Source organism: Corapipo altera, unplaced genomic scaffold, assembly GCF_003945725.1.
Source record: "Corapipo altera isolate COAL_440 unplaced genomic scaffold, ASM394572v1 23, whole genome shotgun sequence".
NCBI classification, from domain to species: domain Eukaryota; kingdom Metazoa; phylum Chordata; class Aves; order Passeriformes; family Pipridae; genus Corapipo; species Corapipo altera.
Window position 1 is genome coordinate 15,906,977 of NW_020884878.1, and position 20,425 is coordinate 15,927,401.

At 38.5% G+C, this 20,425-nt stretch overlaps 1 protein-coding gene across 2 annotated transcripts in view; it reads right to left on the reverse strand.

The window, feature by feature from the left end:
• The window catches only part of TSHR (thyroid stimulating hormone receptor), a 68,185-nt gene that overhangs the window by 38,500 nt on the left and 9,260 nt on the right, over nt 1-20,425 (reverse strand). For both annotated transcript variants that reach the window (XM_027638049.1, XM_027638050.1), the window contains exons 2-3: nt 7,666-7,737; nt 2,445-2,519 (exon numbers count right to left, since the gene is read on the reverse strand). In XM_027638049.1, the coding sequence (XP_027493850.1) occupies nt 2,445-2,519; nt 7,666-7,737 (147 nt within the window). The remainder of the gene's footprint in view (nt 1-2,444; nt 2,520-7,665; nt 7,738-20,425) is intronic.

Here is a 20,425-nt window from a genome sequence, read left to right on the forward strand (position 1 = left end):
ACATTACTATACCTCTTGTTATAGCAGATCAGGAAGCATTCTCACCATGTCCTTCCCACAGCCTGTGCTATAGGTGATGTGAGTGTAGGTGCCCGTGAACTCTGCTGACTCCTGCCCAGGCCTGCAGCTTCCCAGTCATGGACAGCACATCCAGGCCTGGGGTCTGGCAGGGTGTGGTAATGCAGTTTTTTGGAACCTTCTGGTGTGCCCTCCCTTCATGGGAGCCATGGCAGAGGCCTGCTTATGGCAAGGGACACTGGCTGTCCTCCCAGGCAGGCATCTAAACATGCTTTGGAGGCAGTCAGAGATTGGAAGAGGATGAGAGAAAAGGCTTCTACTCATATTCCTCATCAGCCTTTAGATAGCAGAAATTAGTGCAAATTAGGCAGTGTTATAGAATATATCACAAGAATGAGTGCCTTGGGAGGCACTGGCAACACCAGAGCTCCATCCACCACTCTGTCAAACTGGTGACACATTAAAAAGTGTGCGTTTTGTGGAACAGTTCTTTATACTCAAAGGCTTACATTATATTACTCTTTGAAGGAAATTAATTTTGTGTTATGAATTCGATCTCCACTTGGACTCTAATACAGAAACAATAGAAAACAGCTATCTAGCCAGCTGTCTCCTTTTTCCCTAATCTGTCCTCAAGAAGCCTTTGCATCCATATAAGATAAAAACAACAAGCTACTACACTGCATATTGCATGGAAGAATCCTACAATGAAATGCGATGGCCCAAGAGCATTTTATCTTTAACTTCTAATAAAGTGAACTACAAAAGAAGTACCAGATGAGGAATTTGTAGCACATAGTGGCAAATGCTTTATTCATCGCTGATAAAATGTGCTGCCAGTAAATGTTTCATTAAATGTTCATTTGTATTAAACAAGAAATTCTAAAGACACAACAACTGTGAAAGAGAACATGAACACAACAGATCTGGAAAAAAGAGCTACAGAAGAAGGAATGGTATTATAACCAAAGAAAAGTAGTGATATTACACCAAAGTCTTCCTGTGAAACTCTTTCGGGAATACTACTGGAGCATGTTATTGGACTGAACTAGGTCTCAGAATCCTACACTGTGCTTCTAGCTATGTCTGCCAGGTTCTCTTAGAGGAGTCACTTACACTTCCCAGCATTAGTTTCTCTCTATCTTCAGTAACAGTAATGATATTTTCTCCTGTAACTTTATTAGTCTTTCTTTTCACACTGTGTGAAGTAAAAGGAAAAAAAATCATAGAAAACAGAGTAGTGTTAAGTTGATAATTTAATTCAATTTCTTTCTCTGAGTGAAGATTAAACAGATTTATGAAGTTTCTGATCACACAGCCTTGAAGGCCTGCAGTGATGGGGAAAACAATTCTAGTGTTTACTTAATGCCAGCCATACTAAAACACTTCCTACAGTCTAACATTAATTTCATATAATCTAATTTAACCTTATTATTACTTTTTCTTTGTCAAACATCAGAGTGGAAAATGGGTGGTAGGTTTCACCCCTTGCAACAACCTTAAATGATATATCTGCCTCGGGCATGTTTTCTTTCTGGACACAGAAGCCTTTCCTCTCTGACAATGTTTTCGGGATCCATGATGACCAACAGTGCTCTCCCATGGAACCTCTGCAAACAAAAGTCTTCTCTGAAGTATGACAAACTGTAGCTCATCCTGATGAGCTTTACAACAGTGGCATACTTTCCATTCCCTCCTCTGGATCAATGATGGAAACATGGAAGAGTACCAGATACAGGATGGATCCTATGAAGCTCTCTTTTCAGTACATTACGTTCTCATTTTAACAGGGTCCTGATGAATGACAGGAACTCTCTGGATGCAGGTATCCTACTATTTCTGTAACTATCCTAGTACATCATTTGCTGAGGACCATCAGAACAAAGAGGTATAAAAACACTTCCCAGAAGCCTTTTTCCATATTATTCCCATTCTATATAATAACCATATAAACACTCTTCATTATACTAGTGTATTTTCAGAATGATTACTTATTATTCTTCATGTCTCCAGCTAGTGCCATTTTGCTCTGTGCTTTGGCCCTTCTGATTTTATTTCTGGTGCTTATATTACCGTTTCACACTTACCTGCAGCAGTTTGAAAGAAGTGATTTTTAACTGCCATTTTATTTCAACTTGCCATCAGTCTTGTGATGTAGCCCCACATATTTTCACTATATTTACCTACATTTCTAAGGGAGGATACAGAAGAGCAAGGAAACAAAAAAGATGTATGGAAAGAAAGCATAACAAAATTAGCTCAAAAAAGACTTACTCATTCCACATTATGGAGAAAGGAAATGAGAAAAGGAATATTTAGCTATAAAGGAGACAGGAATGACAACTCAAACATCACCATGTATGTTATTTCCACGCATCTCAAATTTATCTCATTGCTGTATTCATTTATTTAATTACAGTACTTACATGTGAGTGACTTTACTTAGACTGTTGAAGGAATGGGCCTCCAGACTCTGAAGTGTTTCATCTATAGAGATGTAGCTAAACACCAACAAACAGAAAAATAAACAGGTCTCAGACATTGGGAAGCCACTGCTAGCACCCATCATACCACTTCATTTTTCCTCTCATTATTTTTCTCATCCACCTATCATGACACTACCAGACACCTGGACAGTATCTGAGGGACACACTTTTAAAATCCTTTTAAGGATTTTTATTTTGACTGATGCTGTAGATGCACATTATACTGCAGAATACAGTGAAACCAAAACAACACACAACGGTGCAAAGTAGCAGCAAAAGCAGACACTAATATTTTACAGTTCGGCATCATATTTCTTTCCTTTTTCCTCACTTAAGATCACCTTGGATATCTCCAGGGGGAATCTAGGCCTCAGGTAAATTGGCATATTTTTCTATATCAAAGAACTAAAAAAAGGAAGGAAAGAAACAGAAATTATCCTTGGGCCACCACTGCAAAAACTGTTGTAATTTCTGTAGAGAGAGACAGGTCATCAGGGCAACTGGCGCTTTGATTGCTGAGTAAAAAAATGTGCTAAAGCATGAATTTAGAGAGAAACTCTAGCCACATAGTGAGTGTCATAGAGGATATAAAGAGTAATGTGGCTCAGAAAGCAAGCCAGACAGCAAGCTTAAGAAATATTTATTTGCACGCAGTTCAGTCTGCGTTGCATTTGTACTAATGGTGATCTATGGAATGTGATGAGAAAATAGCTCTACAGAGCCTCTTCACACTCATTAAGAGAATGATAACATTGTAACTATTGTTACATGCTTTCCCAACCAGCAGATGGCTAATAGCACTAACTGGATGGGAATTTATGTCTTTTCCAGACTGGAGCTAAAAGCATATTACCTGAATTAATTTTAACTCTTTAACTATGAGATTTATTTTGTATTGATCACTTTGGCAATGTATTCAACTGTCTTTGAAAAGATACCAGAAAAGTAACAGGTAGAGATTGCATAACTATCAGATTCTCTTTCTAGAGTACTATTGTTTTTCCAAAGCTATTTGCCTCTTCCAAAAGGTGAGAAAATAATAAAAGAGGAATACAATAAAAAAGTATTCCAGTCTGTACCTCTGTGATTGAGTATTGCAGAGTTAGATGTTTATATGAGATGTTTTAATTTTGTTCTCCTGTAAGTAAGAACGTCTGTTGCCTGGGAAATTGGGGGTTCAGTCTTGAAAGAAAATTAATTATTCGATTCCAACAGACCCTACATTTTAACATACCAAAAGATAGGTTATGTTAATGACATACTATAAAACATAAAGTTGCTATATGTAACAAACAGAGATATGTAAATCAGTTTGACAGAAAATGAAATTAAAACCAGATAATGAACAGAGATTGCAGCCTCATGTCAGGGCTAGAAAGTAGGAGAGTACTTTTTTTGTGCTCTGTAGTCAAAATGAGTCACCTCACGTCAGGCAGGCAGGTGCTTTTCTCTCACGATGAGAAGAGGCAGAGAAGAGGATTCCCTCTCCCTTCCCTCACCCCTACAGCCATCATGTGCCTTCCCACGATGATTCATGTCACATTTTTACTATATACTGCCTGACTTGGGCCTAATTGAAGTATAGTTTTGTATTTTTCAACTGTGGGATGCAGTGGGAAGGAAATAGCTTATTTTCTTCATGTGTTGACCTCTGCTCTTCTGCTTCATATATATTTGAGTAAATTAATTAAACTACACCATCACTGATGGCAGGGAAATGAGTAGTTTTATTTGCTTTAGGGTCATGTAGATAGATACCCAAACCCCCCGCAAACACACTCAAAATCTCCTCTGAGATGGGGATGTCAAACAGAAGCTTGTGTTAATGGCACATAAACATTTACTTCTAAGTGTTCAGAGTGCCTCCAAATATCTGTGGGCTCTGCCTGTTGAACACATAGTATCACATATTAAATGTAAGCAATAAAAATCATAGTAATCAGAACTGGAAGGAGTTGCATCAGAAGAACAGGGAAAGCATGTTTAAATTCCCATTTTGAATGCATGTTCCTATTCAGCACTTCCTCTGCCTACCAGCTGTGTTTAAATTGCAGGATTTCAAAATGCCTTCAACACTCATCATGACTGCATTGATAGCTTAAACACCAAATGCACAGTTTCAGAGGACGTCTATTTCCAGACAACACTTTAATCACCATTGCCCATTCAGAAAGAGCCTGAGAGCACAAGATTTGTCAGATTGAGCAGCCACAAGGCCCCCTCCCAGCCCTTATTTTCTTCCTTCTCCCTCTCTCCACCTTTTTTGCTTTTTTCCAGCCTCAGCATCCCCTGTGTTGCAGGAAAATGGTGCATGGGGGAAAATGTGCTTTGCATGGAGCTGCTGGCAGAGAGCACTGTGGGATGCAACGTTGTGTGGAGAGGCTATGGAAAAAACACTTTGGGGAGCTACAGGTCAGGTGTCTCTGAGGTACTTATGAATGTGACCCCAAAGCACCACCCTAAGCCCAGGAAAAATGTTCCCTACCCCTGCCTTTAAAAATACTGAATGTTCAATGTGTCCTTAAGTCAGTAGGAAACACCGGGTGAAGCCCTTCTACCAAGATTTAATGTATTTGCATCTTTAAGGATGTAAACCAGAAATGTCTCTTGCATTTGAATATCCTATGAAACCATTTTGTATTCAGTGATGCCTTTTTGACAGGAGTTAGCTTTGCAGTTGAGCATGTAATTAAAACGCTTTTTCTTTCATTCCTGTGGAAAAGCAGCACAGGGAAACAGTCTCTACTTCTGGTTATCAAGAGTACATATATATGCATTCATTTATGAGAACCTGTAGCTCTAAAATTTCTGTTTGAATAAGGTTCATAAAGAGGACAACTACATTTTCTATTCAGTACAGAGGAAAAAAGTGTTTATTTGTGGAAATCATATAGTAGAAACCATATAGTAAAATGAAGTGCTGTAATTGGAACAGTAAACACAATCTATATCACCCTATTGAAACTTCAGAACATTTTCTAGATGTATTTACAAAACCAGGAATGGTCTGGTAATTTTCATTGCTGATGGAAATTATGGGCTAGGAGAAGCAAATGAGAAATGGCACCTTAGAGGCCAAGACATACACGTAAGAGCTGTAGTTAAAATACAGGCACTGGTTCTTTAACCTGAAGTTTATATTAAGAAGGTGGGAGATAATGTTTTGTGGTAGTAGTAATGCCATAAGAAGTATCCAGACAGGCATTGACACTATTCAGATGTAAACTTCTGGGTTTGGAGGTTTTGGAGGCATCTTTAGAGAAAGGTTCCCTAAATTTTTCAGATGAACACCTGTTCTTTTATAAATTCATAAATATTACAATTTTAAAGATTTAAAATCTGAAAAGCCTCTAGGCAATGTATTAGGTGTCACTGAAAGACAAAGAAGAGTTGACATCCTTTTACATTGAATCAAAATCTGTTCTAAACAAAGTTTATCATGTTTATATATGATATATGAGGGATATTCCCTTCCTCCCTCCCCCGCCCCAAAAACTCCCAACAAAACAATACACCATTTACCATCTGATTAAAGTGAGGTGGTAAATGAGGCTGTAGATATTCAAGAATGATTACTTATAAGGATTTTAGAAAGTCATTACTTCAAAACACCTGAATGAAACTATAAAATATAATGAGGCAGACCACATTCCCCCAAAGTCTTTTTTTCATGAATTCTTAAATGGTAGCTATTCAATCAAAGCTCATATAGATTTGAGACTTGCAAGGAACATCAAGGGCAAGAAGAAGAATTCCTATTGCTACATTAGTAATGAAAGGCTGAACAAGAAAAAAGTGGGCCTCTTGCTCAGTGAGATGGTTTATTTACTTAACATTGGCCACAGATAAAGCTGAGCAGCAGACTGATAAAAACCTGAGCATTCTGGTTGGATCTCAAAGTTGGCCCAATTTTGAGCACAGACTAGAGGCCTCCTGAAGTCCCTTCTAAATCACTCACATGGCTCTGATTCTAGGGAGTGAATTGGGAAATGGCAGAGAAATTCCCTGCATCAAATAGTCATGGACGGGATCACAGATTATGGGCCAGCCACCAAGAATAAACAAATGTGGGACAACCTTTTCTCAGGACTGCTGACACCAACGAGCGGTGCAGTGCAAGGGTGGCTATTGAGGAATACGTTCAGTGCAGGTAGCTCAGTGTGCAGCTGCAGTGCCAGCTGCAGACTGAGCTCTGGGTGGTGGGATCCTGAGGCAAGGGGCCATGGAGTGCCAACCCTTTGCACAACAAAGAGCATGGGGACTTCTGGTGCCAGCCAGGGAACCTGGCCCAGCAGAGACACAGCAGGACCCCAGACAGCGAGGGTATAAAAGCTCAGGGATTTCTTTGTTTGGGGTCCCTCCTTGAAGCCACCCAATTCAAGCTGTTATTCTGTTGTTAAGTTATTGACCAAGATTAAACTATTTGAAAGATCTGGACATCTGACACTCTTATGGGAAATCTGGGGTCCTGTCGGTAAGGAAACCCGGTCTGACTGTGTGAGTGCAGGGTGTGTAGCTCCCAAGGGATCTCAAGCCCAGCTCCAGGTAGTGTGAGAGTGACTACCAGAGTGTCTCTTGGGTGGTAGGACAGGGAAGTTTCTTTAACATAGCCACCTTCAATGAGACAGATGTTGATATGAGGCAAATAGGTAGAGGCTGCTGGTTCTGCTTTTGTGGACTGTATCCATGCATATGTTTGCACACAAAGGCAGAGATCCCTCTCACATCACACAAATACTAATATTTTGGTGAAAGTTCACCTCTAGTCTAGAAATGCTCATGGTCTCCAATGAGATGAGTTACAAATCATGCTGGCAGCTGGAAACAAATTTTTAGCCAGGACCAGGAACTGAATATGTTAATTTTTTATGAACAAAAAAAATCCCCATAATTTGCAGACTGAAAAAAAAGTTTTATAGCCTTATTTATCACATTGGCTTATTCAATAAAGTGGTGGTCTTATCCATAAATGCCTAGAATGCTTTCCTATAGCTGGTTCAGGTTATTAAAAGGATTATTACCCGCAGATCTAAAATGTAAGTGGTGAGGTAACAAAGGTGTAAGAATATTTTTATTTCACAAGTTTTTGTAAGACAGAATCTTGGAGAAGGAGACTGATTTTTAATAAAATAGCTAAAAAAATATCAGAAAGAGAACTTACATCCTAGAGATGTTGGGGAGATTGGAAAAAGCGTCACTTGGAATTGTTCTTAGGTGAGTCTCCATAAACCTCCTAGAGGAATAAAAGTTTGTCAGTTAATATCCTTTGAGAAGTACAATTTAACATTAAAACTTCACCTCTGCTGCAATACTTTTATTCTTATCTTTCCTTTTCCCAGTGTTGCCTTCTTTGCCTCATTTCTATTCCTATTCCCTTATGTGGCTTGCTTTGTTTGGTGCGCTCCCTCAATCTGAATTACAGCCTTCTGCATCATCTCTCCTAGGAACTCAGCAGTCAGTGGTGATCCACTCAAATGGACCTCCCAAAACTCCAGAGTATGACCAGCAAATATATTTGCACATTGAAGGCAATGAGACAAGACACATTTTTTTGATCATTTCAGGCTCCACAAAGATATCCCATCCCTCATTCTGAGCAAGAAATTCAGGTATACCACCCAAAACTGAATTGGAGCAATTGCATACTACCTCCACAGAATTCTCCATTTTCTTTGTCATAAATGCGACATTCTTCCTCCCTAAACTGCTGATGTGAGAGTGGCGTGTACCTTACCCATCTGCAGGAGATTTTAGAAAAGTAGGCAATATTTGAGGGAGATACTTATCAACAGCCAAGTTCTTAACAGAATGAATCTCCAGCAGACTGACTACTCTAAAAAAACAAGGACAAAATGCTTTAGAAAATCAGCTTATGATATCTACTGAATTTACAGTTACTACCTGTCATGATTGGATTAGGTAATCTTTGGTTTTCCAGTACAGTTTGGGAATACACTTACATAATTTCTAGTCAATGAATAGTCTGAAGAACAATCAAGAACAAATGATAAACTTTTCCCAGAGTGGCTGTTTAACAGCAGGTCAAGAGAAAGGAAATAAATCAGAATTATTCCCTAATTCTGTTTCCTGTTTCATAATGTGAAGTATCTGATTACTATAATTATATTTGATTTAAAGAGACAAAAATATTGTCATCTTAAGATTTATCACGCTTCTGGAATTTGCATACAAGAAATAAAATTATCTGTAGAAATTCTTAAAACTTTCATCTTGAATAAAAATATAAATTAAGAGAATGTACCTTCCTATAATCCCAAGGGAAGTCTCTACTTCCCAAGTATACCTCCCCTACTTCATGTACTCATTACAAGAATGAGTAAGGAGAAGGTAAAGACTTCTGCTTTTCTAACAGTATGTTGATGTTTCTCCTGACCTCAATACACCTGGCTCAAACCAAGCCCCTGATCAGGGGAATGTCAATTACCAGTTGCTTATTCCCCTGCACTCATAGCACTGTGATACTCACACCAGTGCTCTCCCATCCTTCTCCATCCTCCATTTCATACTATTGCTTCCTTCTATTATCACAGTCCTAGACAAAAAAATTGTAGAGAACAGCTGCTTAGTCCAGCCTGCTGATCTTACTGTTCTGTTTCAAAATCTGTCTGTATTTCCAAGTCTTTGAGGGAGCTGACAGTGATGACTGTGGAAGTTCTGGTTTTAGACATATTTCAACAAGTCTTAAAGTAGAACAGCGACAGTGAAGACCTTGACAGGTTGGAGAAATGGGCCAATTGGAACCTTACACAGTTCAGCAAGTAGAAAGTGTAAAGTCCTCCACCTGGAGAGGATCAACCCCAGGGCCCAGCACATGCTGGAGGCCAACTGTCTGGAAAACAGCTTTGATGTAAAGAACCTGGGGTCCTGATGGACACCAAGTTAAACATCAGCCAGCAACGTGCCCTTGCTGCAAATAAGTCTAATGGTATCCTGGGTGCATTAGAAAGAGAAGGCAGTTCTAAGGCTTCCACCTGAGACTGTTCGAACTAAAAACCCAAGAAAAGTATAGTTTAAGTCATTTCTGACTATCCAAGCTCACTCTTAACCTCTCTCATCCTTTCTGGTCCTCTCTTCACCTACAAAATGCTGACTCACACATAATTAATCCCCATTCGCAACTATTACAGATGCTAGTACTTAACCTATCAGTTACAAATCATTCAATTTTCTAGAAAAGGAAGAATTTAATTTAAACACCCTCCTAAGTCTCTTCTTGACCTCCTGCTCTTATGTCAGACATTCATACCATTCCATGAATGAATGGAGTCAGGCCCATCATTCATGAACTACATTAAATGAGCTCACACTAACCTTTTATTAACATACTTGAAATTTATACTTCCTATCAGGAAAACCTGGAAATTCTGGATAATATTTATTAATCAATTATATCAAATTATTTGTATTATGAAATGATAAAGAAACATACCCTTCAAGGTTATATTTTGATTGAATGGCTGGTAAATTTAATATATGAGCTGAAAGTGGGAGTATCGTATTTCTTCCTATCTATCTGCTATGGTTTAAAGATATTTTCTACATTCTGCAAATATAACAAAAAAAATATGGGTTACAGGATGTGTTTATGAACACACTTAAAAAGAATAAAGAGAGACAATAAAGTAGAGGCAGGAGAAGAGAAGAAATAGCCGGTTATATGACAAAAACTTAGTTGTGGGGGGAAGCAGTATTAGAGATTGTCAGCAAACCCAAAAGGCTCCAAGTTCATGTAACACACCTACTACATAAACAACCACTAAACAGTAGCATGTAGCACATATTGACATATTGGTGTTTATTAGAGTTGTCATTCCCCCACTAAATACTGTCTTAACAGATCGCTGAATTCAAAGTGTCGGTGATTACGCAGACCATAAAAGAAATTCTACATGCTAATTTCATTTTTTCTGAGAAAATTATAGCAGACAATGACCTTCCAGACTTTACAGAGGAGAAATAACCATGACAGCTAAGCTAATGGCTAGGCAAACAGATATTGACACATTAGTTTCTGTGGTTTTATATTCAAATATATCCAACACTACTAAAGAAACAAAAAAATTTTTTTAAAAATTATTCCCAAATAAATGTGTTGTCATCTTTCAGTGATGCAAAAATAGCTATAAAAAGGCATTTTACATAGTGAAATGCATCCTGAGCTTACCAGAAGATGATTACCACCTAGTGTCCAATGCTAGTATTACCAATGTGGTAGGAATGAAAGACTTACATAGCAAAGTAACTCTGAAAGTAAGGAATCACTTCTGAATATGCTAGAATACTAAATGGCTTCTTTCCTACAATTAACCAGCAGTCCAACAGAATAACATAAAATATACATCAAAACTGGCCCAGCTCTAAGAAATTACAGAAATGTTAGATCTTTACAAAATGAAAGTGTGCCGGTCAGTGTTTGGTACAATTCTGTACTGAAAGTAAGTTCTTAGTGCTTATGTATCCTCTTCCTACAAACTGAGGTACATATGGACACTGTCAGACTGCCAGGGCTAATTTATAGCAAAACAGAAGTTTGCTAATGTATAGCAAACAGAAAATACCAAACAAGAATTTTGGAGCTTTATCCTTGCTCAGTTTGTGATCACTCACTGCTTCTGACTGGATTTGAGTTAAAAAAAAAAAAGACTTTACAGGAAGCAATGACCATACTGAATGTCACTTTCCATTTACCAGCAAAACAGTAGGCTGCTAGTGTTGTGGCCTGCCCAGTGGATGAGGGAAAGGCTGTGGATATAGTCTATCTGGACTTCAGTAAAGCCTTCCACACTGTCTCTTACAGTATTATCCTGGAAAAGCTGGCAGGCCATGGCTTTAACAGGTATGTTCTTCACTGCGTTAAAACCTGACTGGATGGCTGGGCCCAGGGAGTGGTGGTGAATGGAGTTACATCCACTTGGTAGCTGGTCACTAGTGGGGTTCCCCAATGGTCAGTATTGGGGCTTGTCCTCTTTAGTATCTTTGGTGATGATGTAGACCAGGGGATGGCATACACCATCAATCAGCTTGCAGATGACACTAAGTTGAGTGGGAGTGTTGATCTGCTGGAGAGTCAGAAGGCTCTGTAGAGGGATCTGGACAGGGTGGATTGATAGACCAAGGCCAGTTGTCCAAGGTTCAACAAGATGAAGTGTTGAGTCCAGCACCTGGGACACAACAACCCCAGCAGTGCTACAGGCTTGGGGTAGAGTGTCTGGAAAGTGGCCCAGTGGAAAAGGACCTGGGGCTGCTGGTCAACAGCAGCTGAACACGAGCCAGCAGTGTGCCCAGGCAGCCAAGGCAGCCAGTGACAGCCTGAAACAGTGTTGCCAGCAGGACTAGGGAAGGGATCATCCCTCTGTACTCAGCACTGGTGAGGCTGCACCTCAAATCCTGTGTCAAGCTCTGGGCCCCTCACTACAAGAAACACATTTGAGTTGCTAGAGCATGTCCAGATTGGGCCAACAAACCCGGTGAAGGGTCTGGAGCACAAGTCTTATGAGGAGCAGCTGAGGGAGCTGGGGTTGTTATCCTCAAGACAAGGAGGCTCAGGGGAGACCTTATTGCTCTCTACAACTACCCGAAAGGAGCTTGTTGAAAGGTTTTCCCCGGTAACAAGTGATAGGACAAGTAAGTAGCCTAATGATAGGTACAAGTAGCACCAGGACAGATTTAGACTGGATATTAGGAAAAATGTCTTCAGGGAAAGATAAGTGGTCAGGCTTTGGAAGAGACTGCTCAGGGAAGTGGTTGAGTCATCAGTTCTGGAGGGATTTAACAGATGTGTAGATGTAGCATTTAAGGACATGGCTTATTGGTGGACTTGGTAGTGTTAGGTTTACAGTTGGACTTGATAATCGTAAAGATATTTGCCATCCTAAATGATACTATGATTCTATGATTTCATCATTTACAGTGCCTGAAACTGATAGTGCGTCTCCACTGTAGGCATTATGTCTTAAAAGGTCTTCTCATTGAACATAATACCTTGGATACTTTTACCTAAGTAAAAGAACTGTAGACATGGTGATTAAGGGACATAGTTTAGTAGACTTGGCAGCACTAGGTTTAGGGTTTTACTCAAACTTAAAGGTCTTTTCCAATCTAAATGATTCTATGATTCCATAATGCTATGGTTCTCAATAAGACACAGCTAGCCTCACATATAAGCAAGTTCTTTGAAAGAATCAGAAACACGTGATGATTGATTTTTGAACTCGTATTTTCAAAACAAATCAGAAAGGACCTCAGGAAAGATTTGAGACAAATTGGCTGTTAGACATGGTAAAAAAGCTGGTTTATGAATTGACAGCAGGTTCAAGCAAGGACAAAAAAAAAAAAGGAGGTAGTGAACTCTGAATTTTCAGCATATAGGGAATTAATTAATGGATATTTACTTAGAACTATGACACTGAACAGTGTTGGCTCCCTGTTCAGGCTCTTCCTATTTTCTTTTAGTATGGGTGTTGTACTAAGCTGCACATAGATATGTTGTGATCTTGATGAGTCAGCTGCCATCAATACATGCCATTTTTATATCCTGCTATTTTTCCTCAATAGACTCTCACCAGCTATTATCGAGTTAGCTGAAAAGACAAAAATATTTCTGTTCCCTTTGAGTGAGCCTAATTGCCCTTAGAGAGAGCAGGAATTACGCAGATTCACTGTAGGGAGACTAAAACCTATTGTTTACTGGTTTAGTTTCATAAAGAATGATAATGCAACTTTTTGCCCATGTCTTTTAGAAACTGGCCTCATAAGATTTCAGTAAGATGTAAACTTAATTACATTGTAAAGAAATATTTGGGTGGGGAATGGCTTCTGATCTACTGTCATTTAATTGTAGCAAAAAGACAACTTTTTGCTCTCTGACAACTGTTGAAGTAAAACTGTCTGTAAACAGTCACATGACAAATATGTTATAAAAAATGCTAGGTGCTCATTTAGGAATTTCATTTGTTTTGCCTTCTTAATAAGTTGTAGAGGCATAGATTTTAGGGCTAAGAAGGCTCATGGGAACATCTAGTCTGACATTCTGCATAATAAAAAGCATAACATTTCCCAATAGGTACAGTACTGCTTCTCCTTTTTGATTTTTTTGGGGTCATATATTGTTGGTTTAAAAATAATATTAAAAAGAATCCCATACAACAATTAATCACTTGTTCAAGTGCTCAATCATTCTTGCTTTTTGTCTGTGTTTGTCACTACTGGTGTGCAGTACAAAGTTGGGAAGTGTATTTAGGCGTTGATTTTATGCACTTTGAATTGGCACTCTGGAGTGAATTGTTGTTCTCTGCATTGACTCCAAGAAATTCAGGCTTCAGATTTTGATCCTCTGAACTGCATTAAAGAAAAGTGCCAGAATTATCCTTGAGTAAATGGCTGGAATAAATCCTTTCTCTCCCAAGATGAAATCTGTTCAACTGTATCTTTATGCCACTACATTTTGTGCAGTCTTTACCTTTTAAATGAAAGAGCCTCACATTCTCACAGTTAACATGATCAAATTGCTCCTTTTTTGTTTTGATAAGTTGAACAGCTATGATCACAGAATCACAGAATGGGTAAGTTTGGAAAGGACCATAGTGGGTCATCTGGTTCAACCCCCCTGCTCAAGCAGGGTTGTCCAAGAGCACATTGCACAGAACTGCATCCTGTAAGGTATATTTTTTCAATACTTTATTGAAACCTGTGATTCCTTTCTGAACTAACTCCAGCATTTCTACTCCTTAAACTGTGATCAGTAGAATTAAACCACCTATATTCTTTATTAAACATTTTTTGGCATAGAGCTCCAGGCAGTTATCCACTGAGCATAACTAATACGTCATTTTCAAAGTCTTTGGTTTTGAGAATAGTGTCTGCCTAACCTGGAGGAAAAAAATTGTAGTTTACTGTTCTTACAAACACTGTTTTCCCTGTCTGTTTATTTCAGTGCACATTGTGTGCTTTACTTGGTTTACTAAATGTTCTGGCTCTGTTTATCAGTGACTTGTCCTCTTCATTATTTACAATTTTCACAGAATTTATTCTCTGGAATGTAATTCAGCACCTTTGTCAGTCTCCTCATCAGAAAGTCTGCTTTCCTTCTTTTGTTGAATCTTGCAATATTTCTTGTTCATGTAGGGATCAGAGGCAATTTATACCCCTCACCTTTCTTCTCTCTCAGACTGTTGCAGTACAAATAATTCCTCAGCTGAAAGATTTTTCTTATCAACTTGATAAAAATAAGATGATGTTAATATTTAAGAGCCAACTCTGGACTTAACATCGGAATGTTTCTTTTAAAGCAGAACCTTTTAGCAAAAAGTTCTAATAATCAATGAAGGACAAACTTTCAAATCTTCCTATCTTTGGAGGACTTTTTTCAGCTCTCAAAGGTAATTATTGCCTTTACTGCAAAACCAGAAGATTGGTATAATGACATTGTCAATGAAAGGCATGTAAGAGTTGATCACAGTACATCAATTTTCCTTTTTTTTTTCCTCCACAGATTTTCTCATTTCTTGGTCTACCTTCTTCTTGTAATAGAATTATTTTAGAAGTAGCCTATGACATCTTGAAGCCAGGGACAAATATTATCAAAAAATACCTCAAAAGGAAATCCTTTTAAGAGTAGAGGAATGTCTGTACTTGATGAGACCAAAGGTGCACCTAGTCCACTATCTTGTTTCTGGTAGAGTCCATTGGCAGATGCTGAGAGAAGAGTATAAGAAAAGGAGAAGCAAATATTATACTTTCCACTAATATTCTCCTAACCTTTCACAGTAAGGGTGTTAAGGAGCTAGATGTTCTTGTTCCTATGCAGAAACAACTATTTTCATGTTGTTTCTTAGAACTGTCTTGTTTATGAAAGCTTTCAGCAATGGTGTCTTCTCAAGTAGTCTTTTCTGCTTCACTCTCTTCCTGATGCTTTTCTTTGGATTGTTTCCAATTAATCCACAATTTTCCTGAGAAGTGCTGTTTCAAAATGCACCAATATCAGTGTTGATTAGGTACTACAAGTAGATTTGGTGTTCCTAGATATAAAATGACATATGTGGGGAGGTCAGGAAGAGATTTTTTTTCCCTAAAAAGACCCAAACCATTTCTAGCTGTTGTAGAATGGAATTAGCAAAAATTCCACCACTCAGTTCAACAGATTTAATTGAGGTGTAGAAGTGAAGTGACTATTCATCTAAATAAGAAACAATTATTACATTAGGGTACAGCAGTGACATTAAAAAACATGCAAATAGCTGTGTTGATTAACATGAAGGACCCATTTTGTCAAGTCTTCTTCTTCTTCTTTTTTTTTTTTAGCATTAACAAAGACAGGCCAAATTTTTACCTACAGATAGACTGAAAGGGTAAATATAGGCCAGGCACATGTAATACTCCCTTAATACTTTCCCAGCTTCACATCTTTTTCTGTTGAAGGAATTTTCTGAGTCTGTTCATTAATGTATTTTTTGCCTATTTCTAATTATCAATGGATCTCTCTTTCAGTTGCACACCCAATTTTGCCTTGAGATTTTATCAGCTTCTTGCATGTCTTTTTACAAGGAATCCAAAGATCTGCTTCCAGTTGCATGAAGAAACACTTCCCTTTCAGTTTTGGTGAGTTGTTTGGGGTTTTCTGTTTGGTTTTTGGGTTGGTTGGTTGGTTGGTTTGGTTTGATGGGTTTTTTTGGTTTTTTTGTTAACTTTCCAAACTTGTCTACCTCCAGCTTCATATATATGACATTTTGTTCTTGAAGCAGGAGTAAAAAGTCAATCCCATTTTCTCCCCACCCTTCCTGATGTGTAGACCTCTATTATGCCTCCATTCAGCAGTTCTTCAGCCCGAGTGAAGGGTCACAGGCTACCCAGTATCTTCTGTGAAAACCATTCCACACTTTTGGTCATCCTTCCTGCTTTCTCTGTATTTCTTCAGTTTCTAAATAAATATCCTACTCCAAGTGATAATATCAGTGCTCTACAAGGTATTCAAGGTACAGGCAAACCCTTATTTGTACAGTGGCAAAAGTATGTTATCTGCTCCTTTCCCAGTATTTTTTAATATTTGATTAAGTTGTTTTGGGGAGGTTTTTTGGGGTTGGGTTTGGTTTTTTTTTTAGTTTTTTGGTTGGTTGGTTGATTTGGGGTTTTTTTTTTGCTTTTGGTTAGTTAGTTGGCTTTTTTTTTTGGTTTGGTCCTGGTCTGGTAGGGTTTGGTTTGGGGTTTTTTTGTAGGTTCTTTTTTACTCTTCCTGAGCACTGAATCCATGTTTTATAGAACTAATGCCAAGGTCTAACATAATGCCAAGATCTCCTCCTGATGAAAATAAGAGCTCAGAACTTGTCATTTTTAATATATGTGTCTTTGTATGGTTTTCCCACTGGGTATCATTTCCTCTATTAACACCGCATTTCATTTACCATTTCATTTGCCACCCACTCAGTCCTGTAACAGCCCTTTGAAATTCTTCACAGTCAGCTCTTAGCACTACTGCCTTAATAACTTAGAACAAGTGAACTTCGTTACCTTAGGCTACCACTGGGGTTTTGGTATTGGTCTGGAACCTTTTAAAAGAAGTAACTTGTTGAATGTCCATTTGCATATCAGATGCGCTTCTCATACTTGCCTATATTTAACTTGCTTTGTCATAACCACAAGTCAACTCTAGATCATTCCTTACATTCCTCAAATAGGAAAAAATCAAGCCAATTACATTCACTATTTCATTCATTGTCTCTATTTCTATAATTTGTGAACCAAAACCCTGTAACTTTAGGCACTGTGTGAGGACAGGACACAGATAGTTCTTGCCTCCAAATGTAATGTAGGACTGCATATATAGACAAACATGAGCATCTGTAAGGCAGTAGAAAGCTGTATATTTACATATATAACATACACACATTTCTGGAATAGGGTTGTTTTCTTTTCCCTAAGGCAAAGCTATTCTGTAATTCATCAATGAAAGTTATTTAAGCAAAGTGAATGTGAAACCAGACTTACTGTTTCTGTGTGTTTTCAGTAGAAATTCAAGCAGGTTTGAAGTAACTTCCTGTGTTCCTTCTTTATGTACTTTTAATGCACAAAAAATTAGGTCTTAGAGGTCTTTCTGCATTTTATAGTATCTCTAACTGTTCATAAAGGAATCTGAGGTTTTTAAAGCCTATTTCTTTGTCATATATGATCTCAGACTTTCTTTGTCTCACAAAACAAGTTGTTGCTTTTTTTGTTCAAGAGGAATAGCAGGAAATTTCCTGATTTACATTTGAAATTTAAAGAAAATTGTTAACTAAAGCATACTGTTCTATAATCCCTGCTCAGCTAGTCAGGTTCCAATCAAATTCCTTCCTTATTCTCAATTAAACATAAAAATTTTTTTTAAAGGGATATTGTTCAAAGTGGTCTGTAGTGTAAATAGGACCTACTGAAACATTTCCACAGTCTGGGAGGGTGGCTTCTGTACTGCAACAGCTGTTTAATCCATATGCCTGACTCATTCAAAAATCAAGAAAATTAACAAAAAAATTGGAAAAAAAGTAATAATATGCAAATGGCAAGAAAGAAAGGTTAAGTAGAAAAAGAAGATATCATTTTGGTGGAAAGGGTGAAAATTCTTCTCTTGTGGATCTATGGTAACAATTTTTCTTCCTGACAGCCAGAAAAAAAGATAATGCTGTTGCTCAGAGTTGGGATTTTGCAATCAGGATAGATACACATTTTCAGAATTATATCATAAGGAAACCTTTTATTCTGGGCTACACAAATTTCAAAACTGACATCAGAACTGTCTCAGGCTCAGCTGAATGTGTGTGGGTCATGGTCAGGCATGACAGAACATTGTAGTGGAGATAGCTTCTGAAAAAGCCAGCTAATTTTTTCCTTTGTAACCGAATTTACCCACCGAAAGCAACAAAATTATTTTTCTCATAGCTATGTTAATATTTAGGCTTTTAACCTTTGGTCACTCTCTTGTGACAGAGATTTCCCCTTTTCCCAACTTGCATCAGTCCCTGTGGACTCTCCCTTATAGGGAGAGGAATTTTACCTCTCAGAGAGATTCTGCAGGAAAATGATATTTCATAAATTCCTAGTTTATACTACTATTTGTGGAAACTCTCTAATTTAATGGGTAAGGAGAAAACTGCATTATTTTACCATGGAGTCTTTTAAACTGTTTTGGTGGGCATTTCCTTTCTGACTAATTCATCTGAGTTCAAAGCACCTTACTTTGTTAGTTACTGGGAAACAAGTGTGTGTACTAAATTTTGGGAGTGTCCTGGAGCACAGAAACTCAAAAATTATCTTATTGGCTCACAAAGCAAGCTCCAAATTACCCAAGATCATGTCCTGAACATTGACCAAAAAAAGTTACCCAGGGCACAGGTATAAATAATCTTATATGAACGGATCACATTAGGAGAGCAAAAGCTCTGCTGGAGCTGAAACTAACAATGTATGTGTAGGGTAACAAGAGGGACTTCTGTAAATGTGCATGGTCAGCAAAAAGAAAACAGGGAAATTGGGGGCTAGCTGCTCAAGGGCACAAGGGACTTACTGACAAAGGACAAGGAAAAGGCCTCAATGCCTTCTTGGTGTAGTTTAACCCCAGCTGGCAACTAAGACTCACACAGCTGCTCACTCGCTCCCTCCACAGTGGGATGGGGGAGAGAAACAGAAGAGTAAAAGTGAAAAAACTTGTGGGTTGAAATAAAGATGGTTTAATAGGTAAAGTAAAAGCCACATATTAGCAGAGCAAAACCAGGAATTAATTCAATGCTTTCCATTAGCAGGTACGTGTTCAGCCATACCCAGGAAAGCAGAGCTCCATCAACTGTGACTTGGGAAGACAAATGCTTTCATTCTGAAAGTACCCCCTTCCTCCTTCTCCCCCCAGTTTAATATGCTGAGCATGACATCATATGGTATGGGATATCCCTCTGGACAGCTGGGGTCAGCTGTGCTGGCTGTGTCCCTTCCCAGCTCCTCATGCACTCTCAGCCTGGTGGGGTGGTGTGAGAAGCAGAAAATGCCTTTGCTCTCTAAGCACTGCCCAGTAATAACTAATACATCCCCCCCTGAATTACCAACTGTTTCCAGCACAAATCCAAAACATACCACCATACTAGATACTATGAAGAAAATTATCTCAGTCAAAACCAGCACACTTTTGCACCTTTTTTTTTAATCTGCTCCCAGGCCTCCCAAGTCCCTCACTGGCAGCACAGCCTGAGGAAACGGAGCATTACCTGAAGCAGAAGACAGACTAAAGAAGCAGTGAAGTGTACTGGGCATACAGCAATCCATGGGACCTGATAGGCTGCACCTGAGGGCAATGAGGAGCTAGTTTGATGTTATTTTGAGGCCACTCTATCATCTTTGAAGGACCATCGTGTTCAAGGGAGATTATGTCTGAAGAACACAAGCATCATGCATGTCTTCCAGTGAGGTAAAATGGAGGATGTGGGGAAACACGTGCTAGTGGCCACTATGTAGTTGGGTTTTGTATGTAATTAATTGTGTACCTTTGAATGTCCTTTTGCAGGTACTATGTACACAATCAGTGGAAAGATAAATTTCTTTATTTTCATCTATATTTCTATCTTAATAGTTACTAATATTCAGTTTTATTTTTTGACCTCTGCTGAGCAGCTGGCAGCAATTACAGGCACTTAGTGGTCCTCTGATTAGACACAATAATAGCAAGCAATTACAGCCTGTTCTTGCTCTCTGTGTAGGAAGTGAACCTCTTCAGAATGCTCTTTTCTAAAATTTCATGGTCCCCTTTGAACTCTCTTTGCAGCCATTTATAGACTCTTAGCTCAATATTTCAGAAACATGGGTCTTCTCTATTGTATTTTATTGTAGGCCATCATAAAAGTTTAAAGTTTAGGTTAAAATTGTGACAATATCAGTTTTAGGTCAAA